Source organism: Daldinia decipiens (assembly GCF_022478715.1).
Source record: "Daldinia decipiens strain CBS 113046 unplaced genomic scaffold F4813scaffold_28, whole genome shotgun sequence".
In the NCBI taxonomy this organism is placed as follows: Eukaryota; Fungi; Ascomycota; class Sordariomycetes; order Xylariales; family Hypoxylaceae; genus Daldinia; species Daldinia decipiens.
This window is the reverse complement of record NW_026054571.1, coordinates 371,435-397,616: the sequence shown is the minus strand read 5'-3', so window position 1 is coordinate 397,616 and position 26,182 is coordinate 371,435. Positions and strand designations below refer to the sequence as shown.

General features: G+C 44.9%; 8 protein-coding genes across 8 annotated transcripts; 3 read left to right on the top strand and 5 right to left on the bottom strand.

The window, feature by feature from the left end:
* Positions 1–976: 976 nt before the first annotated feature.
* Positions 977–2,299, bottom strand: F4813DRAFT_366875 (uncharacterized protein). The gene has a single exon (XM_049244093.1). It carries the CDS (start codon positions 1,871–1,873, stop codon positions 1,190–1,192), a length of 684 nt encoding a protein of 227 aa, XP_049097647.1. The 5' UTR covers positions 1,874–2,299; the 3' UTR covers positions 977–1,189.
* Positions 1,953–2,765, bottom strand: F4813DRAFT_158468 (replication factor A protein 3). Its single transcript, XM_049239049.1, has 3 exons — positions 2,435–2,765; positions 2,277–2,379; positions 1,953–2,118 (listed from the first exon to the last, which is right to left on the bottom strand). Exons 1-3 carry the CDS (start codon positions 2,582–2,584, stop codon positions 2,033–2,035), a joined length of 339 nt encoding a protein of 112 aa, XP_049097646.1. The 5' UTR covers positions 2,585–2,765; the 3' UTR covers positions 1,953–2,032.
* Positions 2,766–7,738: 4,973 nt separating this feature from the next.
* Positions 7,739–8,833, top strand: F4813DRAFT_391530 (uncharacterized protein; the record flags this gene model as incomplete). Its single annotated transcript, XM_049247177.1, has 1 exon — positions 7,739–8,833. The coding sequence occupies one exon, from the start codon at positions 7,739–7,741 to the stop codon at positions 8,831–8,833; it is 1,095 nt and encodes a 364-aa protein (XP_049097645.1).
* A 1,298-nt stretch (positions 8,834–10,131) lies between these two features.
* On the bottom strand, positions 10,132–11,913 carry F4813DRAFT_366861 (ribosomal protein L4). The gene is made up of 3 exons (XM_049244092.1): positions 11,705–11,913; positions 11,542–11,641; positions 10,132–11,388 (listed from the first exon to the last, which is right to left on the bottom strand). Exons 1-3 carry the CDS (start codon positions 11,786–11,788, stop codon positions 10,604–10,606), a joined length of 969 nt encoding a protein of 322 aa, XP_049097644.1. The 5' UTR covers positions 11,789–11,913; the 3' UTR covers positions 10,132–10,603.
* Positions 11,914–12,124: 211 nt separating this feature from the next.
* On the top strand, positions 12,125–13,114 carry F4813DRAFT_366859 (uncharacterized protein). The gene has a single exon (XM_049244091.1). The coding sequence runs from the start codon at positions 12,180–12,182 to the stop codon at positions 12,840–12,842; it is 663 nt and encodes a 220-aa protein (XP_049097643.1). The 5' UTR covers positions 12,125–12,179; the 3' UTR covers positions 12,843–13,114.
* Positions 13,115–14,809: 1,695 nt separating this feature from the next.
* On the bottom strand, positions 14,810–15,927 carry F4813DRAFT_391527 (Extradiol ring-cleavage dioxygenase, class III enzyme, subunit B; the record flags this gene model as incomplete). The annotated part of the gene is made up of 4 exons (XM_049247176.1): positions 14,810–15,047; positions 15,187–15,473; positions 15,573–15,601; positions 15,705–15,927. The coding sequence occupies 4 exons, from the start codon at positions 15,925–15,927 to the stop codon at positions 14,810–14,812; spliced, it is 777 nt and encodes a 258-aa protein (XP_049097642.1).
* Positions 15,928–16,625: 698 nt separating this feature from the next.
* Positions 16,626–18,292, top strand: F4813DRAFT_381953 (FAD/NAD(P)-binding domain-containing protein; the record flags this gene model as incomplete). The annotated part of the gene is made up of 3 exons (XM_049245735.1): positions 16,626–17,351; positions 17,447–17,821; positions 17,927–18,292. 3 exons carry the CDS (start codon positions 16,626–16,628, stop codon positions 18,290–18,292), a joined length of 1,467 nt encoding a protein of 488 aa, XP_049097641.1.
* Positions 18,293–20,388: 2,096 nt separating this feature from the next.
* On the bottom strand, positions 20,389–22,683 carry F4813DRAFT_158337 (uncharacterized protein). The gene is made up of 3 exons (XM_049239048.1): positions 22,468–22,683; positions 22,236–22,400; positions 20,389–22,183 (listed from the first exon to the last, which is right to left on the bottom strand). Exons 1-3 carry the CDS (start codon positions 22,531–22,533, stop codon positions 20,582–20,584), a joined length of 1,833 nt encoding a protein of 610 aa, XP_049097640.1. The 5' UTR covers positions 22,534–22,683; the 3' UTR covers positions 20,389–20,581.
* Between the last annotated feature and the right edge of the window lie 3,499 nt (positions 22,684–26,182).

Below are 26,182 nucleotides of genomic sequence, written 5' to 3'. Positions count from 1 at the left end.
CTTTTTTCTCTTGTTCTATGGTCTACGGTCTTCGGTCATAGACAGGATAACAGCACAAGCCCAGGAAAAGGGAAGCTTGTGAAGATACCCATGAAGGATTTTTTGCTTTTTTTTTATACTTCTAAGTGGCGTTTTTCTCGGAAAGCTCACGCATGATACGGCATTTGTAGCATTTGCGGCGCAGCTGGTGACTTCTACAGATGAAGCAACGAGTCCTGTCGAGGGCAGTGGAATGAAATAAATAGAGAAATCTGCTTGATTGATTGATTGATTGATTGATTAAGTTTTTGTTGAGATGTGATTCGTGTATGCTTGTGCGTTGCATCGTGTTTATCTTGAGAGTTGAAGGACGATGATGTTCATGTAAGAAGCTAACATAATGCTGGGGGCTGAACTGTGGACGAATGTTGAGTTGCATAGCTGTTGTGTATAATGCTGAGGGTATTGATAGAGGACACGAATAAAAACCCCGTCCCCCTTCCAATAGCTACCTACGTAGGGACCGTAGTTATGATTTGATTTGCTAGTCTATGTTTTATGAATCCCGAACCAACCTAATACACTTAATCATTTTTTATTAAAGAGCCATTAAGCTTATTTGACTATGATTGTTATGATGTGATCGTTACCAGGTACCTGTTATAATCGTGGTGATATATAGCCACGACCCCCGGGGGGTTGTAACTGTCGTATAATAAGCATATGTTCCTATCCATTGCTAAATAAAGCCTTGTCTTGGAATAACGACTGGACCTTGATTTCGAACAGCCTGGCCGCTAGTATCCAATGTATAGAGCAGAGCGTCGTGTATACTTTATAGTAACGGCTTTATCGCAACAGGTTCCCCTTTCTTTAAAGGGGGTGGTGGTTGGGGTTTTTGTTTTCTAATAACTCATGTAGAATTTTAAATTAATTAGTCCAAAAAATTTAAACCCAGTATGTTTTATCAAGCAGATAGCCATGCTAACACCTAGGTTAGATATATCTAAGATCAAATATAGGAGGATTTCAAGTCTAAAAGATGAAACGGCAAACCTTTTCTACATATATATTAAATCATCATCACGATAACAAGCGGGTCGTCGACTATATGCACCGTTTCTATTTTCCTTCCTATGAAATTCCTATCTAAAGACTCTCATCCGACGCCCACATACCAGAGAGAAATGTACTCGAATTAGGTCCTAAGCTACGCATTTTCGTACACCTCCACCTCCGGCTGGTCCCGCCTTGCGATGCGCCAGCGGCCGGTGTCGTCCAGACTGAAGGTGATCGTATGAGAGAGCTCATCACCAAAATCCTCAAGGATCATCTCTAGTAACTCCTCGGCGTGTCGCTCTAGTTCTCTACGTCGCCGGATTTCGACGGCAGTTACCAGATTCCCTGAGCGTGTACGGAAAAGCCGCCCGCGTCGCTGTGCGGGTGGAGGTACAGGAAAGGGTGAGGTCATGTAATAGTACGGCTCTGCCGAGGCAGGGATTGGGACTGGGACTGAAATAGGAACAGTGGCGGGTGCCGCTATTGGAACTGAGGCAGGGGGTGGGACTGGGTCCGAGATGAGGTCTGGAGCTGATGGTTCGTAGTTAATTTTTTCAAGTGAAGGCGCAGGGGGTTTCCGTCGATGACGAGAGGACTGAGATGACCGACTACTTTTATGTTGCCGTAACGAGGATGTGGCTTCCTCATACGTGTAGTGAGTATACTGAGTGTCCTGAGTAACAGAGGGTGGTTGCTGGGATAACTGGGTGTCATTAGGTACAAACGACTGAGTCACGGTGTGAGAGGACTGCGGCGTCTCCTGGATGGATAGTTGAGATAGCTGATTAGTCGGCGGCGATATTGCTCGAGGGGTCTCAGAAGACCGCGAGCTCATAGTAACAGTAGTAGCAACGGAAGAAGCAGTAGTATTAGTTGATTCAGCAAAACTTCGCAATTCATATCTTTGGGATTGAGATTGGGACTGCTGAGACGAAGACTGCTGCTGCTGTGAACCAGCCGGCCATCCCAGAGACACGCGTCCACGTGCGAAACGTCAGTTCATGCCGCCTCGTTCCGGATACACGAAGATACCCTTAAACTGGTGTGTAACGTCAACGACGTTCTGGCATATTTGGAAATCTGCGAAACACGGCGTCAGGATAATAGATTAACTATAGGATAGAATCTATAAGATATGATAACGATATATTAGGTGGCTAAATGAGACTCAATTCTAGACAAGACGATGCTTTTGTAGACAGTAAGAAATGAAGTGTAATATAAAATATAATACATACCAACGTTAGAGCCGAGATCTACGGCGTTCAGCACTTTAATAGACAGGTCTGGATTCACCTTGCCGATAACCTGAGCTCCATTTCCAACCATGAGGTGACAATCCTGTATACGATAGAGCTTAGATCATGTGCAACGCTGTGAGCCGACTTTCACTCACCCTGGTGAGGTTGGCTTGGACTTGTCCGTCAGCCTCAATAAAAGCAATGTCACCACGGAGTTGGGTAACCTTGCCAACGATTATGACGTTGTGGCCAATGTACGAATCCATGAGGGCCGCGGAGATGCGGGGTGTTGAAGTCGACTCCATTGTACAGTTGACGGGTGATGCCGCTAAAAATCCAGATACAACAATTCTGAAGATGGAGATTTATCAAAGGCTTAGGTACATAGAGTAAGGGTTTAAGTGTGGGGCCGATCAAAGGCGCGACGCGTTATGAAAAAAGACTCAGGGCTGAAAGCTGAGAGTTGAATTGAATTGTCTCAAAAAGTTGTACTAGTTGGAAAATGAAGTGGTCCATGCGTTATTTACTTTATCTATGGAACTAACTGCTGCGCCCTCTTTAGCCACATTGCATAGGTTCCTACCTACATAGGTGGTAGCCTACATACATAGCCTACAACGGTCCAGATCGGCTTCCAAGTTCGGAGGCGCCTCCAACAATACGCTGTTGTACAACAGCTGGGTCTAATGCCAAGATGTGATTGGTCCAAACTCTTCACCCTACTTATCTAGCCAATCAAGTTCTCCGGAGAGACTATATTTGCCTCCGAAGTGCTCGACGTCCCAGTGTCCCTGGTTTCGTAGATTAAAGAAAAGGAAGATGGTAAAATGTACAAAGTAAACCTAAGCCTCATGGAAAAAACTAGCAGCGGTCTTGATCCATTCAAGCTCTTATTTATTATTTATTCTAACTATATATGATACTAGGTAAGAGCTCAAAGAGAGCCACGATAAAACACTATTGGGATATGAGAGATGGCGCTGCAGTGAGATGAAACAACGTGTCGAAAGTCACCGGAGCCGGATAGCAGTGGAAAATCGAAATCAAAATCGAAATCGAAAAAGACATGTATAGGTAGCTAGGTAGGTAGGTAGGTAAACATGACCAAGGAGATCGACGAATAAATAGTAGTATTCTAGGCTTGCAACACTTTATCGTAACCGGACATAGTGTTCCGAGGCTAGGTATATAATATTTTTCTTCTTATTTTCACGTGATGTAAAGGAAGAGATGCCGGTCTGTATGGGCTTCTTTAGTTTCGGGAGGAAGGAAATCACTACAACTTATCGAGGGGGTCATCATGCCCCGACCCTCGTAGAAATTGATAGACACATCATATGCGCACTTTCCTGGTGCTTTGCTACGATGTCAACTTACCGTATATCATACAATTAGCTGCCTTCACTAGGTAGGTGCAGTTTAGAAGAGATCAATGCTATTAAACCCTGAAATGCGTAATGACCAGAGCCAGTTCATCTCTCTTCATAAACATAAATAAGGGGTCATGTCAGTTAGATGGGTAGAATACCTTAGGTATATAAATAAATTCAATCCTCTATTAAGTCAAAGCACCCTTACAGGGGCCACCCTAGTAGGGGCCACCTCAAATTTTTAGACCTTCAAAACAAACATCTTAATTTTAATTCAACGTTATTTAATTAAATTAAATTTAATTAATTTATAATCTATTATATTTTAATAATAATATAATCTTTTATTATTAACTTAACTAATAAAACCTTATTTTTCAAATTAATATTAAAATTATTAATTATAATTATATTATTTAATTTTTAAATTTTCAACTACTTCTTCTTTTTTATAATAACCTTAATATTTATAAATATTAAATTTAAATTAAATAATACTTTATACCATTTTTACAACTTTATATTTATTAATATCTTTTTTAAATACTTAACGTAGACTTTTATTATAATTAATTTTATAATAATTTTATTAAGGGCCTTACCAATCTTATTAAATAAAAACCTTACTACAAATTTAATAAACATTATATTAACTTTAGATAACTCTTTAACTAAAATATTAATATCTTATAAATTTAAAAATATTATTAAAAGAATTAAAGTTATATTTTTAATAAAATTAAACTTTTTTAAATTAAAAATAAAGTTTAAAAAAATTAAAGTAATACTAAAAACCTTTTAAAACATAAACCAATAATTTAACAACTTATTTTAATTCTTAAAATAAATCCCCGTAACCTTTTAACCAACCAATATATTATATTTAATTAAACGTTTTTTTCGTACTATTTAATAAGTTATAATAAATTCCTTTTTACCAAAATTAAAAATATAATATAATTAATATACCTTAATAAATTTATAACAATAATTTTATTTTATTAATAAAAATATACTTATATTAATAACTTATAAAATATATAATAAATATACCAAAATAAAAATAATATAAACTTTATTTATAAAATATTCCTAAAAGAATTTTATTGTGGTATAATTACTATAACCGTTAAAAATTAATAATTACCATTATTAATAATTTAATAACTTCGTTTCTTTTAAAAAAACCTTATAAAACCATTTAAATATAATATTATTATTAATCCAATTATTAAGAAATATAATAAACTTCTAACCTTTAAATTTAACGTTTTTATTATTAGGAAACTATTATTATTATATATATTTATTTATATATATAATAAAAAGATTTAAAGATTAACTATTGCCATTAACATATTTAATAATTAATATTTAAATTTTATTACCACAATTTTTAACTACAATATATTTCTTATAAACCTTACTAATAATTATTCCATTATTTTTAACCTTTTCTATAATCTCCATCTTATTAATACTATACATATACCTAACCGAAATATTCTTAATCCTAAAAGCCTTAAATTAATTAAAAAAAATATTAATATTATTAATTATAATTCCATTAACTTATTTATAATTAATTAAATAAACCTTAACCGATTTAATATTAAAATAATAAAATAAAAATTATATATATTAATATTTACCAAAAATATTAGGCTAATAATTATAAATTAATAATTTTCTTGCAATATCTTTAAATTAATATAAAAAAAACGCATAACCAATATAATTTAACATAATAATCTAATTAATTAATTCCTTTTTTTAATATTTTAATAACTTCTAACGTTTTTCTAAATAATTATCTCATATTTTACAACCCAATATTTAATTTATAAAATAATATTATAATATAAAATATTTTTTAAACGCTTACCGCAAGGATACGCCGTCGAAAACATCATTTATCACCGCAACATAACGCAATTAAGCTAAAAAAATAAGCATTTTAAAATCGTAAAAAAATAAAGATTTAAATAATAAATTTTATTTTTTAATTAATTAAAAATTAATAAAATTATATAATAATTCGTATATAGACCTCATCGCGAACACGTCGCGTTTTTGAGATGGCCCCCACTAGGGTGGCCCCCGTAAGGGTGCTTTGACTTATCAGGTTCGCTTATTTTTGAAAGAGCCTACAAACGCCAGCATGATCCCTTACCGTGCCTTGTCAATTTTTGTCAGTTCTCGTCAAAACAATAATCTTTTATAATCTTTTATAATCTTTTATATCATAAACGTGTTGATTCCGTCAAGGTCTAGCTGTCGATTAAACTTTCCGGTTAGGAAACCTACAGCGGATCCACTGACTTATAAGTCCTGTCTCCATTGCTTAATTATGTGGTATACCCCCTGCTCATAGGCACATGGGCCTTATACCAGCGTCTAATCTCGATGAAGGTGGTGATCAGGTGGCTTCGGTATATTCCCAATATAGATTTGTATACCTTTAGTATTTATTTGTATTTGTGAAGTAAATCTTGCAGACTTGACTCCAGATCCAAAAAAAAAATTAAAAAAAAAATTTAAAAAAAGGTCTATAGAATAATAACATATTATAAACATCACGTTCGTCGGAGCCCTTCCCAGATAGCATTTACTATTTGAAGCTCATTATTACTGATAATTTTGTCGTTGCTGTCGTTAAGTGTATGGTTGCCGGAGCTGTTCGAGACAGCTAATAAGATGAGCATTCTAGATGCTCGTGAGCTCTGTTTACCACAAACAACGCATAGTTCATTGAGTCTGCGCCGATACTTCGTGGTAAAGTTTAATCGAGATCTAGAACCGATTCTGTCAGAAGACTGATTAAAGGTACATGTGGCTTATCTACCTGGGTACCTACCTAGGTAAGCTCCTATGTAAATACCTAAGGCACTTAACAGAATTTATTATTTTAAAGTACATACATGATGTAGGTAGACTGGTAGATTAAGAGGCTTTTATGCGGACTTGGCATATTCCGACTCGTATTCACCTATGCTCTTAGCAAGTAAAGGCTCTATTTGCGAAGCTCGGGTACCTATCTTTGCCGCTTTGGCGTCTTGTGATCGAAATAAAGGAATATTATAAATTTAGATCGGAGATCGGATCTCAACCGCCCAGTCCGCAATCACAGCCGCCCCAGTTAGCCATAGTTCAATCACTGCCCAAGGCCATTAAGCTCATATGGGACACTGTACAGAATGCGCCCCTGTGTAGCCAGTTTAGGAGAACGGGGATGTATCGTTAGGTGCCTAAGGTTTGGGGACGAGGGGTTGGGAGGACAAAGTTTCGTCTAGCCATGCAGTTGATGCAGTCGAAACTTAATGCAGTTGTTGCGTAGCAAGGAAGTAGACATGAATAAAAAAGGGAGGAAGTATGTTGAACGGGTATCGCAGGGCTAATAAGTCAATCACATTCATTACGTACATGTAAGGTTGGAGAACCCGCGACTCGGCCCTACCCATTACCTAGGTATGTAGGTATGTACCTTGGGTTATGTACTAAATGTGAAGGGTGAAGGAAGTCAGGTCCCAAGTCTGTAGGTTGTATGCATCCAAAATGTCTCCCCCGGTTCCACTAGCCCGTCTGCCCGCCTGCCCGTCTGTGTGTCTCGCGCTTTCCTTCTTCGCAAGCCCTGCCTAAAATTTTAGTATTCTCTTCGCAGGAGCAGCAACGCAGCAAGTACGCTTCTGATTGCCAACCCCCTTGCTCTCACTTGCCCATCACCCGTCACCTATCACCCACCACCTACCGTAATACAACTATAGGGACCTAATAATAAGTCGATTTGCTCTCGCCTTCTTCGATTTGCTTTTTGTGCTTTAGATGGCGTAAAATAACTGTGCTTGACTCGCATGCTGCAATGTCCATTTTCTTCCAATTCCCCCCCTTGACCATTTTTCTAATGGACAAGCCACCTTTACCAGTCCTTCGACTATTGGGTAGCTGGAGGTCCAACTCTTCCAACTCTTTCAACTATTAAATCCGTGCCCGATCCATTCATGCCTTGCATCTCCCACTTCCCTAGCCGTGCCCCGGATAACTTTCTTAGGTTAAGATTTTGCAAAAGTCCCGTAGCAAACAGGAATGGTAATGCCGCCGATATCTTTTAGTATTGATATCCGGAATGATCAATATTCTGCAAGCGAGATCCTCGACTCCCAATTTATTATGGACCAAGGCGATGAATACTCATACGCCCAAAGCAGCACCGACCCCAGCAGTCCCTCGACCGACGCACTGTCGGCAAAGGCTCACCAATCAAATCCTTCGCCTCAAAGATCGGCCTCCATTAGGACCTCTGGAAGACTTGCGAATCGCCGTGCCAAAAATCGACTGACGTCACATTCCAAATCGGATAGCGTTGACTCTTCCAGGTCTTCAATTCGATCATCCGAAATATCAACTCGTTCGTCGCATCAGACCGTAACTCGAAAGGATAAAAGAGCATACATAACGGGTAGGGCAAATAATAAACCCAGACAGACCGGGTTTGTGCCACCAAACTCTTCTCCAACTACAGAGACACGGCAACGATCCCAATACGCAGACGATGATACTGATCATGGCGTCAACACGAACAAAAGGACCAAGTTCCTTGAGCGAAATCGAACAGCGGCGACTAAATGTCGCCAAAAGAAAAGGGAATGGGTGACGGGTCTAGAAGGAACAAAGTTTGAGTTAGAAAATCAGCACAACCTCCTTCAGGGGGAGTACAGCGACTTGAAAAATGAGATTACTCAAATAAAATCACAACTCATGGATCATTCCACTTGCAACGATCCCAACATCAACAAATGGATCGAAAATGAAGCAAAGAGATTTGTCTTGGGAACGAGCGAAAAATACGACCAGATGCTGGTTAATTTAAGCCACTCTCCTAGACATATTATTGGTGGCCAGGACAGCCTCTCTTCCGCTGCAGGATGCCAGACAATGCGTGATTCGGAACTTCTTGGCTCAGTTACTCCATCACATTCATTCCACCCCGGGGGTTTCGTACCAAGTCCACCTATACTTTACCATCCAGATCTGACGCCAAACTTTCCGCAGGTCGCAGCATCGGACCCACACGAAGAGCCCTATCCGATGGACGCTCTACATAATGCGACGGCCGACGACATGCCAGATTACCATAGTATGCCGATGGTCGAAGGCCTCGAAAACTTCATGCTTCCTACAAGCTGACTCGGAAGCATTCGAAATCAGAGGGAAAACTCGCTTGAGACCGTAACGTGGTATAGTCATATGCCAGAACGCTCAAGCTGAATCTTGGTCCCTACTTGCAAATCTTGCTGACGGACGAAATGAATTGTGGTTGCGGTGAATGGTAATCTAGTATGAATGGTGTTTATATTTCTGCTATGAGGATTTCCTACGGTTGTCTAAGTCAGTTTTTTATATGCTCTAGGAGTTTGCTACGGAAACGGCGAAAATACGTGGATCTATGCCGGCGCGAGGGAGGGAGGAGGGGGTGGACGAGAGGATTGAATCTAGTAAGGGATATACCAGAGGTCCCGTTCTCTGTACCCAGTTCCTCCTGGGGGGGACCTTGGGTTATAAAGCATCGAGGAGAGGGTTGGAAGGAGCAAAAGATGGCTTTCTCACCAGACCATCTCTTGGATATCGGATAGGCTGGGGAAATAATAATCAAACGATGCCATGATCACCTCGGAGGCACTTTCGTCACCGCGAGTGCCACACACGATCGGTTGTGAGTATTACGGCCCTAGTCGTGATGGTAAAATTCGACATGGGAGAATGCCGTAAAAGGCAGTCTCCCGTCATACTCGAGAGGAGCAATGGAGGGAAACATAAGATGATCTGCTGTGGTTCCAACATTAGATGGAGGTGGCGAAAGGTGTCTTCTTTACTTGTGATTTCCCGTCTCCCGATCCCTGACTTAACGGGACCGTGCATTCGTGAATTGCCATCTAGAAAGTATGTGATTCGACAGCGGCATCAACTCCGAGATAGCTATAGCGGCACACGATTCGTCAATACCAAAGACTTAAGTGCGCCCAGAGAGTGTTGGCTAAGTATTTGGCTAGATCGACCCGGCCCGAGAAGAGCAACGTGTTTGTCTCCCTGTCCTCGGGCCTAGTACGCAGTAGGTAGTCCCGTGTCTCGGGAAGTCAAGCCACGATACTGATCTTGTAGTTTCAACGCAGAAGGAGAGGAACAGATTAAAAATTACGCGAGACACGAATTGAAGTGTTGGTAGAAATGTATACCTACCTACCTACCTACCTAATACAAACTTCCTATAGTTATATGTACTAACTAGTTACTTATTCATTTATTATATTAACTAGGTTAGGTACATAGGTAGGTGGTTATAGGTACAGATCTAGAAAGCCGCGTGTTCATACTTGGTATAACTACATACCCCATTATAACGTCAGTAAATTAAAACTATACTATATTGGGGGCTTTACTCCCTGACACAAGGTAGCAATTCTAAAGTTGCTCTATTTAAGCGCAGCGCATCGTGATCCAAGGGTCAAAAGTTGGGGCAAGGCAACCCGGAATTGGCTAGGACGTAGATTTTGTATGGGTGCGATACATAAGATCGACGTCATCATGCCGTGTGTGTGTCTGGCACTTTTCGATCTGTATCTGCATTCCTAGAAGCCGCATATTACCTACTTGATATTGCCATTGTGGTAAATACGGTCGATCGTACCTAGATTAGGTACAGGTACCTGGCTAAGTCAGTAAACACCATGCCGCTCGAGGTATTCCAGGTCACAGGCTTCTTATCGGGATTGCAAGCAAAAGACCGAAGATGCTAGAGCTTGTCGTAGATCGTAGAGTGAGGTATAGATGCTTAAAATAATACATAGTTATTCCAATGGCATCAATATACAGACATGTTAATCCCACTTATGGGGATGCAGTTTAGAGGTTTTACACTTTGCAAAGGCTTCGAATAATAAATATACAGCCGAAATAGTGCTACTCTACCAACACATGGCCACTTTCAGGCGCCTTGGGCAACGCCGCATTGGCAACAAACACTCTCGTGACTATATCGCTCTGATGCCGCTCGATCAGCTCCTTAAGCGCCCCCCTCTCCACAACCAGACGGCCCGTCTCGAGTAGATTCTTGACATCGACGTCGTCGACTTCCAGCGCGCGTCCGTAATTCGGCACCTCCTCCAACGCCTCGAACAGATTATCCCGAGGGGAAGTCGTGATGAAGGTGCTGCGGCCGCAGCGACGCCCCCACTCGTTCGCGTCGAGGACCTGCTGCACCCACTTCGCCTTGAAGCTGCGCTGCAGCTCGTCCTGCAGCTCGCCCGCAGCCACCAGGTCGGCGAACTCGGCGGGCAGCGGCAGGTCCATGCCGTCCTGGCACACGAGCAGCTCGCCGCGGCGGTACCGGTAGCTGAGCGCGGTGCGCCAGGCCAGGTCGTACACCTTGCGCGGGAGCTTGGTGCCGAAGTCGCGGGGCTTGGGGCCGAAGGTCTTGCCGCCGCCGCGCAGCATGGGCGACTGCCGCGTGCCTACGCGGGCGCGGCCCGAGCCCTTCTGCGGCCGCATCTTGCGGTGCGAGCCGGCGACTTCCCAGCGCGTCTTGGTCGAGGCGGTGCCTTGCCGCGTGTTGTCGCCCTCGTATACGACGGCTAGGTGCAGGATGTCGCGCCGCAGCGGCAGGTGCAAGTGCTTCGCGGACCAGGACTCGAGGCGCTGCGGCTCGAAGGATGGGAAGTTGAAGATGGTTAGGGGGACTGTGGTTGCTGTTGTTGGGTGGTGTTAGTATGTATGGGGAATCGAGGGGGTGTCTTGGATTCGGGTACGGAGAAGGGCTCGTGAGCTGCGGGGGTAGATATATATATATATGTGTGTGTGTGTGTGTGTGTGTGTGTGTGGTTGGGAGGGTGGGTGTGTACCTGGTCTCCATATGGAATCTGAATCTACCGAGGTGGTGATTTTGGGTAGAGGGGCTTCAGTTGCCATTGACCGAGTAAATGTCGACGATGGTATCCGATGCTAGGCTCGTTAGCAGCAGCCACGCTCGCTATAGTCCATTTATTGAAAAGAGTATAAACGCACCGAAACGGCTTCTCTGCATGTCTGCGATGATAGGCTTAGGCTCTTAAAAGCCTCGTTAAGACACTTTACACCTTTGCTCGCCATGGCCTCGGTCGTTAGAGAGCGTACCCGATGTGATTTGAATTTCCGAGTGTGTTCACCAGTGAGGCTGTCGATATCCCAATTATCCCAAGTGAAGATGCAGGACTCAATTCATCAATTCATCAATTCGACCCCGGAAAAATTATTAAAGATGCAAGCTAAGGGTACGTAGATAGGTACCTATGTACTTACTTGATATCGATAGATACCTAGGTACCTACTAATACATAGCGGAGTGTGCCGTCCACTAAGACATGGCACTTCTAGTTTTATAGTGGGGATATAATGGGGACACAAGCTTCAAAAAGTTGCATGTTTTCTACATTAATTATCGATTATCCTCCTCCCTCTATAACCCACCACCAAACCACCACAGTCTCGACAGAGCCGAGCCATGTCGAGCTGTCAGAGGGTCGCAAGACCTTTAGTGCAGTCTCTTCGACAAGAGCGCATCTTCCTCCAGGGCGCATCGCATTTATCGCGATCTTTCTCCAGAAGTGCAGCACGCCAAGATGAGGAGGGTTCTACAACAACTACTTCTACTCCACCAACGGCCTCGACAACCTCATTAGACAAGCTAGAGGCCGCCAGCAAGCCCAATTCAAGCGCCAATGGAGCAGAACCCGAGAAATTGCGCATGAGGGAGCGATTGATGGACCGGGAGACTACTACGGCGCATTGGGCCGAGCGGAAGCTCGTCCGCATGGGTACGCCGCCGGTTGGTTCGCGACGTCGGCGTGCCGCCATCCGTACCTCTGAGAATGTGCCCTTCGAGCAGCTGCCTTACCAATGCTTCCAGGAGGCACGCAAGATCCTGCAGGAGGACCGACAGGAGAAGATCCGGGCTATCGCAAAAGAGCTGGCCAAGATTAAGAGGCTGGAGGAAACTCCGGCTGATCAGGTCCCCGGCGGCGAGTACAGGAAGAATATGCGTCTTGCCGGCTTGAAGAAGTGGGTGGAGCAGCTTAAAATCCTGGCGGATGTCAACGACCCTGTTGTCAAGCGGAAATTCGAAGACGGCCTCGGTAAGTTTTTTCTTTTTTCTGGAAGTATTTGAGCCATTAGATGTTGCATTGGGTTTCCTTGAATTTTGATGCGAAATATATATTACTGGGATGTGGTGGGATGATAGGGGTTGGGCCATCTTCAAAAGCACCTGATTGCTGAGTCTGGGGTGGACTTGGCAATTGGACTGCTTTATAAAAAAGAATAACCAACATTTCCATTACATACGACCATAAGATCTGGAAAACTCGGGATCCCGTCCGCTCTCCCATCGATAAACCAGATACTGCCAGATTAGTAGTTGGGTCGGTGACGACCAGCGAATCCCTGGTGTTGTATGTTTTGTTTTTATTGGTCTCTTTTTTTTCCCCTGCTTAACTATCATTGGTCATATTATTTATTGATATTTGGGGTGTTTAAGATATATAAATGCTAACAATTACACAGGTGACATGGACAAGCCAATTTACCGGTATTATGCTGAGCGTAAATGGCGTGGCTTACCTTACCGTATCATCACACAACGTATCAAACAGCTGAACATCGTCCCCGATGTGCTACCCAAGTTTGATCCCGTTGTAGATGTTCAACTTTTCTTCCGACGAATCAAGGTTACCCCCGGTGCTATTCTTGATTCCCGAATTACGGAAGTGCCGCCGCGCTTGAAAGTTCAAGTCTTCAACCCTGGCGAGCGCCTCGTCTCAGTCGTAGTTATGGACTCAGATGTTCCCAACGCAGAGACCGACTCCTTTGATAGGCGGTGTCACTATCTTGCGGCAAACGTTCCCATCTCTCCTAACCAACCCTCTTTGCCCCTAGGTAAGGTCAATAAAGAATCTCAACTCGCCGTACCGTGGCTTCCCGCCTTCTCTCAAAAGGGCGCGCCATACCACCGATTATCTGTGTTTATTCTGGAACAGAAGCCGGGGGAGAACATAGATATTGCTAAGCTGCGAGAGTTATACTCTGGTCGAGACGGATTCAGTCTCAAGAGTTACCGAGACAAGTTTGGTCTCACGCCAGTTGGCTTTAACATCTTCCGAACGATCTGGGATGAGGGTACTGCTGGCGTTATGGAGAAGGCCGGTATTCCGGGCGCCGATGTCCAGTTCAAGTTCAAGAGAGTCTACTCTCTCAAGGAGGACAAGAAGCCGAGGGGATGGGAAGCCAAGAGGCAGAAGCCCAAGTACAGAGGCTTATGGAAATACAGCAAGAGGATCTATGGTATCGCTCATGGCCGTCGATAAATGCATTATCGAAGTTAATGTATCATATGTACATATACCAAAAGAGACGAATTGTAGATGGGCCGTGGTCGCATCAAAATTTGGTTATGATCCGGTATACAGCTGACACTTTCAACTCGCTGTTGTTATATTAGCCCTAAGGCCTGTGTATTTATCTTCATAGAGATAGGTATCCATGACTTTAAGTACAGGATTTAACAAATCTCTGATTATTCGAAACTAACGAACAATTGACCTATTACACAAAAGCTCGAATCACTCATCCAATCCAGACATACTAACCCCACTATTATCCCGATACTCCCAAAGCCGCAAATATAAGTATTATTGGTATATATAAACTAGGGAGATCTATTTATGTAGTCTGGGTTTAGGATAGCATGATTATAGATATAACTAGCCTTGAATTTATTCATGCTTGTCGAGACTGGCCAGTTACTATTTACTCCACGCCTTTGCAAAGGAGCAAATATACTAAATCATCATGAAATATTTATATCCTGACTCCCTTCCCGTTTGATTCTTACATACTAAGCTGTAGTTATATTAAACCTCACTGGCAGTTAATTCGATGCTATAATCAAGTCTGACCCTCGGAAACTCAAGACGGAATGATATCACGAGTTACGACCCAAAATAACTCTTACATAAATCCAGCCAGTCAAATAAAATAACATCTAAGTAAACCGCACATTCAAATACGACATGCCAGGCTCGACCACATCAACGCCCAACGGCACAACCTCCTCGGCGTCTCCCGCCGCCCCAGCAGCTACGAGCAGCGGCGGAACTCCGGCAGCGACTCCAGCTGCAGCAGCGCCTCTGCGCCCTCCGCGGCATCGCGCTTCGCCACAGCTGCTCGGAGATGCGCGTCGAACCTCCGCGATTCCCCTAGGACCTGCTGCCGCGCGAGCTCCCTTGCTCCGGCGGACGGCGCACGCCGTATCTCGGCGATGGAGCGGAAGGAGTGCACGGCCATGCCGGAGGCGACGATGAGATAGCCCTCGTTGCTGGCGTTGGGGAAGGGAATTCGCGTTAGTAACGTGTAGGTTAGGTAGTTGGTTGATTTGGAGTGTGGTGAGAACATTAATTAATATAGATATATATATATGTGTGTGTGTGTGTGTGTGAGTGTGTGTGTGCACTCACCGGAGCGGCGCAACAGCCTCTCCCAGCCGAATTTGGCTCTCTAGATCGTAGCCGTAGAACGTAGAGACCTGGACTACGGGAACGCCGAGCGGGTTCTCGGGCGGAAACATGAGCTTGAAGGGGACCCAGACGCCGTGATCGACACCGCGTTCCACCCGCTTGGCCTTGATCCCATACTTCGTGAGGTGTCTCCACACTTCTGTTGCCAGCTCGGGGGCGTCCTCGTGCGGCCAGTCGTACTCGTAGACGAATGGCGCCGAGTCGTGGAAGTCGTTGACAAAATCGTGCTAATTTGGGTTTTATACACGTATTAATATTAGTATTTTTTATCTTAGATACTTTCCCGTCTCCTTTAGTCGGGACGGATGGTATGCATGCCCCCTCACCATGATATGTGTTCCTTTCTTCACATTGACTATTATATACGCAAGACGCCGGTTAGGTCAGTTATATATAATATCCTGTGCTGCTCTAACTAGCCGCCATTCAGAGCAAACTGGTAAACGTCCCAAGCTCACCTTCTATTACCCCGGGCCCGTGAATCTCCCCGGCCTCAAAGTGTCCGCTAAAAGTAAGGATGGCCTTCGGCCGGGGTGATATCGCGCGGATCTCCTCGCTAATGGCACGGAGGTTGTCTTGAACGACCCGGTTTTGCGGCGACTCGCTGAACAGGAGGCCTACCCCGGCATGGCCGATGAAGTAGACCGGGAGCAGTCGACCGGGCACGACGGCGGACGGCATTTCGGGTCAACTTGGATAAATAAATCTTTACGTTATAATATGTATCCGATTTGTATTTATTCGCTATATCTTTACCAAATCCTGCAAGCAATTGTGCATGAGCAATAAGACGGGGTATCCATCCTTTTACAGGACAACATGGATGTTATTCGCTTTAAAGCACTCCTTGCCGCTGTACTACATATTGGAAGCCTGCCGGAGGCAAGAGGGGTTGCGAATTTGAGGAGTGCTGTGTGGCCATACAGACGCCTGTTACGTGCAGATAGTATAGGATGGCGTGATCGCTACCCTGCCCGAACCTCGAATGCGGCGTGTGGTGAGGCCGCATACAATTTTAATGGTAGAGAGAGGAGTAAGTAGCAGTAGATAGTTCTCCACAATGTCTATAATCCCTACTGTACCATCCAATACGGCCAACTTCTTTGGCGTGCTTGGGTCAGACGCAGACGCCATCGCGGCAAGTGTCACGCCATGCAGCATGCTTATCGGCGAGCGAGCTGCCTACCTTTCTCCTCGAGGGAGGAGATTGGCTAAATGGTTGGGACATAAAAGCCACCCGTTTGCATTTCTGGGCTTCTCTCCTTAAGACGCTTAAGCAAAGTCGCATAAGTGAGCTCGCAGGCAACGGCCGTAAAGGGGATAAGACGTCTAGTATTCCGCCATCTAGACACTCCGTCTTATAGTTACTATAGGCTACCATGGCGGTCAAGGCGCGGCGCGTGGCTGTTATCGGGGCCGGCCCCTCCGGTGCAATAGCCACGGATGCGCTGGTAAAGGAGCAGGCGTTTGACACAATCCGGGTATTCGACCGGCGAGCCGGGATCGGCGGCACTTGGGTCTACACGCCTCACCTACCAACGGGATTCCCGTCTCTTAGTGATTTGGTATCCGGCAAGGCCGACGTTGCTGTCCCTCTGCCAAAACAGCTGCCGGCCGTTACGCTACCATCTGATGAGATTAACGGGCACCAGCAACGCTTCTCGGATACAGCGCTCCATGAGAATCTGCATAGCAACATTACGCCGGCTATCATGAGCTATACTCAAGAGCCCTTCCCGAACAAGCTATCACCTCGAACGTTAGCTGAATACGGCCCCGGCGCTCCTTTCCGACACCACACCGTAATCCGCGAGTGGATTGAGGGTATATTCTCCCGCGGCGGCCATGAGAAGCTTGTCGAGTTAAATACGACTGTGGAGCGAGCCGAGAAGGTCGGCAGTGAGTGGGTGCTAACGCTGAGGAAAGAATCCTCGGGGAGAAATTACTGGTGGAGGGAGACGTTCGACGCTCTTGTTGTTGCGACGGGGCATTACAACGTCCCCTGGTTCCCAAACATCCCGGGACTCGTAGAATACGACCAGAAGTTCCCTGGGAGGATACAGCACAGCAAGCATTTCCGCAATGGATCCAAGTTCAAAGGAAAGGTAAGCAAGCGAATATCGCAAAGTGACCACCACCTGCTACCCCAGCCCATTTATACGTAATACGCCTAGTTTGTGGTCGCTAACCTGCTAAATAGCGAGTGGTCGTAGTAGGCGGCTCTATATCAGCACACGAGGTCGTCCATGAAGTCCTCGAGGCAGCTCAGAGCCCCGTCTACGCAGCTTTAAGAGGGGAACCCATTCCAGCCTTTGGGTGGGAGCCGTTCTTACATCCTGACATAGCTATTAAGAAGGAGATCACACGTCTAGACCCGGAGACCGGACGTGTCTTCTTCGCCGATGGCTCGACCCTCGACGACGTAGACTATATTATCTTCGGAACCGGGTACACATTCAGCGTGCCGTACCTCGAGCACGTGCAAGAGCGAATAAGGAATGCGTATCGTCGCCTTCCCGGGGTTTACCAGCATACGTGGGATATTGAGGACCCGACTTTGACGTTCGTCGGAATGGTAGGTTTTCCTATACAACCCAGCTTAACCAGCGACTTTCCGTTCTTCATCACACATATTACCATAAAAGACAAGACCAATTCTAATGTATTGTATTGTATCTAGCTCGGAGGTGGCTTCACGTTCCGAGTGTACGAATGGCAAGCCGTCACTGTTGCACGGCATCTCGCAGGTCGAGCCAAGCCGCTACCTTCAATTCCGGAGCAACTGGAATGGGAGCGCAAGCGCGTCGCCGAAAAGGGCGGTGGTAAAGACTACTACTCGATTGCACCTGACTACGGCGCTTTCTTCGAGTTCCTGCGCGATATCGCCGGAGACCCGGCTCCGGGGACCACCGGCCGTGTACTTCCCCCGTTCGACGAGAAATGGCTAGAGCTGTGGACGGGTATGATCACTCATAAGATAGAAGGCTTCCAGCGCAAGAGGAAGAGAGCAGAGGAGGCCAAGGGAGCTGTGAAGGCCAAGCTATAGTATAGCAGGACACAATATCGAGATACGAGAGATTGCTACCTATAGCTGGGTAACATAACCCGTGTGCGGCATAAATATAAAGATGGTTCTTCCGTCTTGAGATTAGCCTCGTGGATACCTATTCATGCTAGAATCGGGATAAATATTAGCATGTGTTCTAGACTACTACCAATGTTTACCTCTTTAAAAGCCGGGTTTATCGGATAGAAATAACCTAGCGAATGTCTAGGATGTGAGTGTGAAGTTGAGATGAACTTGAATTGGACGGACGGTAACGGGTAGGTTAGGTTAGCTTAGGTATTGTACCTCGTTTAAAAGCGCTACAAACGGTTAGCTTGCAGAAGTACCCTTTCCCACCGGAGGGTCCACTTAAACTACCTATGTACCTAGGTACGCATAGACCATGGTACTGGGGCCGGCTTACCAATTACATACATGGTAGGACAGGGGTTGTAGCCATTAAAGAGAGAGTGAGTGGGCCTTAACAGGTACAAAGGAGCAATAGAGCTGAAAGGACCTCACCTTGCGCCGGGGGTTGATTGGCCCCCAATGGTACCTTTCTTAGGTACTGATTCGGTTTAGATTTCCTTGCAAGTATTTTACTCTTTATCGTATATCTTTCGAATTGCGCGGTCCTGGGTAATTTTTATTTTATCTTTTTTTTATACTTGATATCCTCTATAATTGAACTTCTCTTTCTTTATAGTGTTATATGTACCACCCGATATCGCCTGCTGCATAGCCTATTTCCGTATCCTAACAAGAAGGATACTAGGTCCTTGTCATTTGTTTGATCTTCAGGGTCTGTGGAACGCTGTGCATGTTGGGGGCCGGAGAGGTGGATAACGTAAACCGGATTCGCTTTTCGAGTACCACCACTAATGACAATGTCACTCTAGGCCTGACGATAAATCGGAGCTAGTAATAGAAGACTGATTTCTAATTTCTGACTTCATTTCCATTCCGAACAGCTTCCGAACAGCATAGTTACATGTACATAAGGAAAACGTACTTGTACTCGTATGTAAGCTCGGCAAAATGGGCTGCTCATCTGATCTCAATAGTAACCCGATTTATTAAATTCCATCGGCATTGTTGTCTTTCCCAAGTCATCTCCCTCGTTAGTCAACAACTCAACCCGTCGAGTTTCTTCGTCGAGTTTCTTCATCAGTAGCGTCCCCCTCCCCGCGATTGGCTGACCCGGTTGCTCTTTGCATGATCGTGCTTTAAAGTAACTAGGCCATCTATCCTCTATTTCTTAGTGTCTTACAAGTACAAGCAGGTCTAGATTAAACCCGATCCTACCATGTGCCCTTACCCGATAAACTCGTTAGATCTACCCGAATCCGGCACTATAGTAACGGGCATAATGGTTAATAGTGGACTACTGCAGAATCGACACCTTCTAGGCCATGCCTGATGTATCCCCTTGTCCAGTACCGGAAGGAAGATCTAGGCGTGGCTAAATCGCCGTCAGCAAATTTTATTATCGCGGTTTCAGAGTGCGAGATAATTCGACTAGCTGATACTTCGTACAAACTCGGTGCGATTAGCTTTCCAAATTGCTACGCCGGCTTGACTATGATTTGGTAAAGACCCGAACGATATACCGGCGTGGCTTTTTTGTTGCACGGCGACTAGGCCAAGCATGTAATCAAGATTCCGACCCGTAGTATAGCTCTGTGGCTGAAGATGAGGGACACTCCCGCACCACAGGGACGACAAAAGTCCCATACGCCGCACTCGAGCTGGAATTCGGTGCATATGCAGCATCCAATATTCCGGATCAACAGACAAATAGAATGTCGGGAGGTAGGAGATATCACACCGCAACAAAAGGGGGGAAACGAGGGCACCGCTGACCAAGACAATACATAATATGAATATGGGTGATCTATTTGCATGATGACCCAAGGGTATCGACTATTCCTTCAAAACAAACAAACAAAATTCTCTTTTCTAAAAATAAATGGATATAAGACAGGAGCTGGGTCTTGCAGCTCAGAATCGTGACAAATGCTCTTCTTCCTTCAGCTACTCAAACATATTTCGTCGTACTGTATTCCAATGGATAAAAATTTACTGAACATTTCCAAATATGCATGGGGACTGTCATGCTCCATAAATCGAAAATCATAGCGCCGTGCTCTTGGGCAGTCGTCGTAAACAGTCGTAACAAGCAAAAATTCGTGGTATCAAATACAGAGAGATGCAACCTTCCTAGCCGTGGCGCTGGTCGTTCAATCGCTTGCCTCAGGAATCGAATACGCAACAGTCGGAGTGCTAGCTTCATAGGAAACCACCTTCGTTGCCGAATACACCAACGCTACCTCGCCAACCACATCGTTCCTCTCGCTCGCTCGGCGACATGGCTCCCCCTCTAGGGCTTAACGCACCGCTTCTTGGTGGTGTCATTTGCTGAGATCCATCAATCTCACTACTCCCCCGACTACTACCGTTGCTAGCATTTGTTTGCACGAGTAGGCTGCTAGTGCCACTCAATCGTTTGGTAAATTCATTGAAGCTAAGGCGTTTAACGTCAGATACCGAGTGTCGTTTTTCGTGATTTAACCGGGCCACCGTTTCTTCTGGTACCCTACTAGGCATAGGTGTCATATCGATCGAGGCTATAGGAATATGTGGCTGGCTATTTGTTCGCTGAGCCGCAGGCCTTGACCTTGAATTCGCGGTATGCGGTCGAAGGATAGATGAACCCGTCTCTTGATAATTAGGCAGAGTTCTAACACTCTGGTGTGACCAGTGCGATCTCCCCGAGCTGTGACGATTAGCGATGAACTGGAGCGCTCTATGCGCGGACGGTCCGATCTCATCGGCACCTAAGTCGTGCTCAAAAGCATCCTCGTCACTATCCTCTTCGTCGTCCTCGTTCACGCCGTTTTCAACATCGCTTTCGTCATCCTCCCACGTACTTTTGAGCGGCTCATTGGGAATCGTCCTCTCCGCTTCGAAAGCCTTCTGGCGCTCCTCTACCTCACGCATCAAAGCCTCAAATCTAGCAATAGAGCTTAACTTTTCTTCTCCGGGCACTTCACGATCTGAACCGGGAATACACCGCAACTGGAAAGCCCTATCTAATATAGTTTCCCGTTGTATTGGCGGCGAGTTGGAACTAAGACTAGGTAGAAATTGGCATGGCACAGAAGCAATGCTTTCTCTTATCCTGGCAGGCGAGCTTAGGGTAGAGGACCGTCCCTGTGCTGATGTCCATCCCTCAATAAATTGGTCTTGATATTCACCACCAATGGTGGTGGCAGGCGATGGAAGATCCGATGGGTGAACGGTCGTATAGTGTTGGCCTGGGTATGCTGTAGAAACGGGAACCATCGAGCTGGCATGAGAAGATGAGAGATCGCTGCGCTTCGAACGTATACTGGGTGTCCCCGAAGTGTACGTCGTAGCAGCATCTCGACTTGATGCATGCACATGGCCGGATTTGCCATATCGTTTCGTCCACGTCTTGGACGAACTCCCACTCGATGTGCCCGTATAGAATTCGTTCGCATCCCGGGATGATGAAGGAGAAAATGGATTAATGAAAGAGGGCGACGTCGGGCTGATCGGGCTTATCGGATGCCTACCAAGAACATCGGGTAGCATTAGCGATTGTATGTAGCGGGCCCAATCCTCCAGTGTGTATGTGCGATCATCGCCGAGGCGGAACCACAATGTCGTTGGTCCGGATTCCTTGGTAGTAGTTAAGCCTGCGGTTCGACTCGATCGACGTTTCCGTAACTTGTCAGTAGTGGGATCTGGCGATATCTGAACAGCAAGAGTCGGAAGGATTGGCCCCTGCTTGCGATAGGCAAGCTTTTGAACCTGGCAGTTTGTAATAGAGGCCATCGAGTGCTGCTGAACCGGTTCCCAATCGTCCTAGAATACAATGAGTATTTTCTACTGTTGGATAAGTTCTTTCAATTCCCACCTTTGTCTTATATATCGAGAGGTAGACGAGGTCGGGCTGTATTCTTTGCTGCGACTTGGACGATCGACCGCCGACATCTTTAATACGAGCGGCGTTTAGGACTTGAGAGAAGCCAGTATTCGGTTGGCTACCATCCTTGGGCGGACCGACGACAAGATATCGAGGCTATAGATAAATGAGTATACGAACTTCATAGGATGAGCGCATGGCAATTGTTGTGGTGGGTCATTACCTTCCATGCAGCTCTCCCGATGATACTGCCCCGATCTGGGGGAACGAGTAAAGCGCCCTCCATCATGGATCGTGCCGTTTGTCGTCGCTACAGCGGGGGTTGCGCGATGTGTTAGGCTACTGCTGTACCTTAATTTGTATGGTCGCGCGCAGCAAACGACAGATCGAATATAAGACGGACTTAGAACATTAATAATTAACACGGCATATTGGAATAAATGGCAGGCCAAGGGAAGAAAGACGTTGGCCTTTCTTTTTAGAAGAATCCAGAAGTCGAAACTAAGGAGATGAAAACTGGAGGAAGACTCGGGTCCTCCCGACGAGTGTCGATGGCCTTTTTCCGGGAATCGCACACTTAACTTAACCACTTAATTGGACGTTGTAATGAGAGTTGCAGAAGACATAGAGCCAACCGGACGGAAGGGGTGGCGAGTTAAAGGTTTAGGAAGAAGTGGTGAGAGAGAAGAGTAGGTTAGTGTAGTATTGCTGACGAGAACGAGGCTTGTCGCTACCTTTGCTACATGTACTAACTAGAGAGACCCCCCTAAGAAATTATTAATTATATTTTAATGCATGTCATATGGGTGCTAGCTGGGTGGGCATGCCTACTAGAGTCTAGCGAGTTCTAGCGCGATAAAAGACCGCCGTACAAAGAGGTACTGTGGTATGGGTAATAAAGTACCTACGTACATACATACTTGGCACCTACCAAGATCTACGAACTATGAGACATATCTAGGTACCTACGTAATCGCCTCTTTAGTGTTAGGTAGCTGTCTGCTGGGCAATCTAGGGGTGTAATTTGTGATTAGTAGTAATAGTATCAATCTACAGCAGCGACGTCCCTAGAATAATACAATTAGAAGTAGGTGCGTGTATGCATATATGCATATTAAATCTAGAGCTGAAAGCAATTAAGTTCAAATGTACATATGTATATTGATATAGTTAGGAGGTAGTCAAAAGTTACCTATGTAGATTAGTTAATTGTAACTAACTATACTGTAGTAGGTACATACATATAAAGCAGTACCCACAGCGGCTTAACAGGGAAAGGGGGAAAATTAGAAAAGCCTCGGTCTCGGTTCGAAAGTCGAAAAGGAAAAGAAGAGTGAAATAGATTTTATTCCTGATTTGAATGGATATCAACGTCTTTTACGACGGCTTCAAAGCTACCTAGAGGTTATGTACATATTGTTATATCATTTAGTTAACTGTTTAGTCAATAATAATCTCTATTGACGTTGTATACGTAAGCACTCTACTATCCGAGTTACTCGATAACAGAGGCGGCTCTCAGCCTCCAATCATGGCTGTTAATCAGCAAGCACCCTTGGAACCACACTACACAGCAGGTTAGACAGTTTCAGAAAGAGCGAAGGATCCAGGTACTTACAGGGGACTTGGTTACGTGTTTCGCCCAAGACCTGCAGGCCTATATATGTACTTAGGCAAGTGACTTGGGCAAGTGACTTAGGCAAGTGACTTAGGTAAATGCTCAATAAGTGCTTTTGCGGAGGATTATGTAAGTTGTTTATAAGTAGTAGCCTAGTCGATTTAGGTTACCTATGTACATACCTAGGTATTCTACCTAGGTTAGGTACCTAAGGTAGGTAGTTAGGTACTATGTAAATACTAGTTTAGGTAGTTTAACTCATAAGGAGAATCATTTGCGAATCCGGGCGCTATGTGCGATTCCCGACGCGCTACTATCAGATCGCCGAGTCTAAACCCTTATTTTCAGAATAGTCTCTCTTTCTCTTGGCCGAATCTCAAACGGCCTGTACTATCCAGTATACGAGAACGAAGGTGGAGGCGGTCCAAGTTGGACACAACATATATCCGAAGAATTGTAAACAATCCAAGAACCCGGGTCGATCTAATAGAAAATAGAAAGGGGCATCAGCCACCGCTAGTTCCAATCACCGATCACGTTTATGATGATGGTCGCAGCAGCTGCGGCCATAGGGCCATCGCAACTAAATGTCAACAAAGAATTCGTCGTCCCTATTGGAGGATAGTATAGCCTTAAGGGGTTCGTTCTTCGCTGGTCGTTTACGGGATATTTTGGCCCTATCAAAGTAGGCTGGGCACTTACATAGTATGTATTAGTTGTCTGCACGCTTTGACCCCGATTTGACAGGCAAAGTTTGCCAGCAAAGGCAGCAAAGGGGGACTCGCTATTCTATTGGACCACTCGTCAATCAGCTCTCTGCAACCAGTCGATGCCCATGTGTTGTGTATGTGGATCACTTGACACTACCATCTAGTGTATATGTATGTGTAGGCAGATATGCAGTATATGTTATATATATGCAGTAAATATGCACCATATGCACCAGAATCCGAACAGATGTGTCCTCAGTGGATAGGGTTGACCGCGGATGTACGTCGAGCGCAGAGACGCGACCAGAGGAAATGCACTACTGCAATATTCTTCTATTGTTCTAGAAGCGCATACGGGATCGACAGGCGATCCTCGATTTTGCCATGTATGTATGTATGTATATATGTATGTATGTATGTAAGCCTAGGGGTGGATATACTAATTACCTACACCTCTTAAAGGTGTAAGTCTTGACCGATGGTTCGCATTTAAAGGTGGTGGGAAAGGGGACAAGAAGAAGATATGACATATTGAAAAAGCAAAAGAGGCATAATAGCTTATTTTGATCATATGACAGTCGATTTGGCATGGACAGATAACCGACGTCTTCAAAAGCGATCCCCAGCAAGGATCAGGGGTACATAGAAGAAGCTCATCGAAAGCAAGTTCCTATAGTCCCCGCACCCAAAAGGGGGATACCCCGCTATTCGTTGGGATTCACATTTTGAAGGTGGCTTTTTTTTTTGTCTCAATACGTAGATACCTAGGTACCTTGAACAATTAGGTAATGTTAAAACCCGGCATTCCAGGCCCAGCCACATAGCAAAAAAAATTTTTTTTTTTTTTTTTTCCTAAACGGTGCCCGTCAACTACCTACATACCATACCTTCTACCATACCTTCATACCCGGTTGACAAGGAGTGGCGTATGCAAAGGGTGCACATCAATTTACTTTTTCATTCCCAATGTTGAAAAAAGGCTATGAAATGCGTGGAATGTCATTTTGGCAGATTGGGTCTTTCCACTAACCCCCTTTAGAGGAGACTCAGGCGTGTCAGACGCATGGGAAGTCTACTTACATATGTAGTATCAAAGTTGGATTTGGCTGGACTTGTTTCTTTAACGAATACGACGACTTTTCAAATCTATGTACATACCTATTCGTAAAGAGTACCTACCTACCTAACCTAACATAAGATACAATTACGATGGTAATGTAGCAGTCGGTTCATTGCAACGTCGACGCCCAAGAATGCATAGCCTCCTGCCTTATGAGTATAACCGCCGCCAACAACAATATTCAAGTTACACTACGGATTATCTCATCTCATCTCATCATTTTATCTTACTGCAGATTCTGAGCCTCCTAATCGTCTTTTTATATCTTCTCTCTCCGCTTTCGGCCGATAGGACGATATTGTCTCTTCACCGATATAGTGGCAACTTCGTGAAGACCTCGACTCCTTGCATATGATTCTTGCATATGATTCTTGCATATCAACGCCGAAACCGTCGCGGTGTTCGACTTTTGTCTGGTGTAACCAGCCCTCGATTATACCGTGTTTGCAAGACATACCTACATACCTACTTAGACCTCTACCACCCCGTT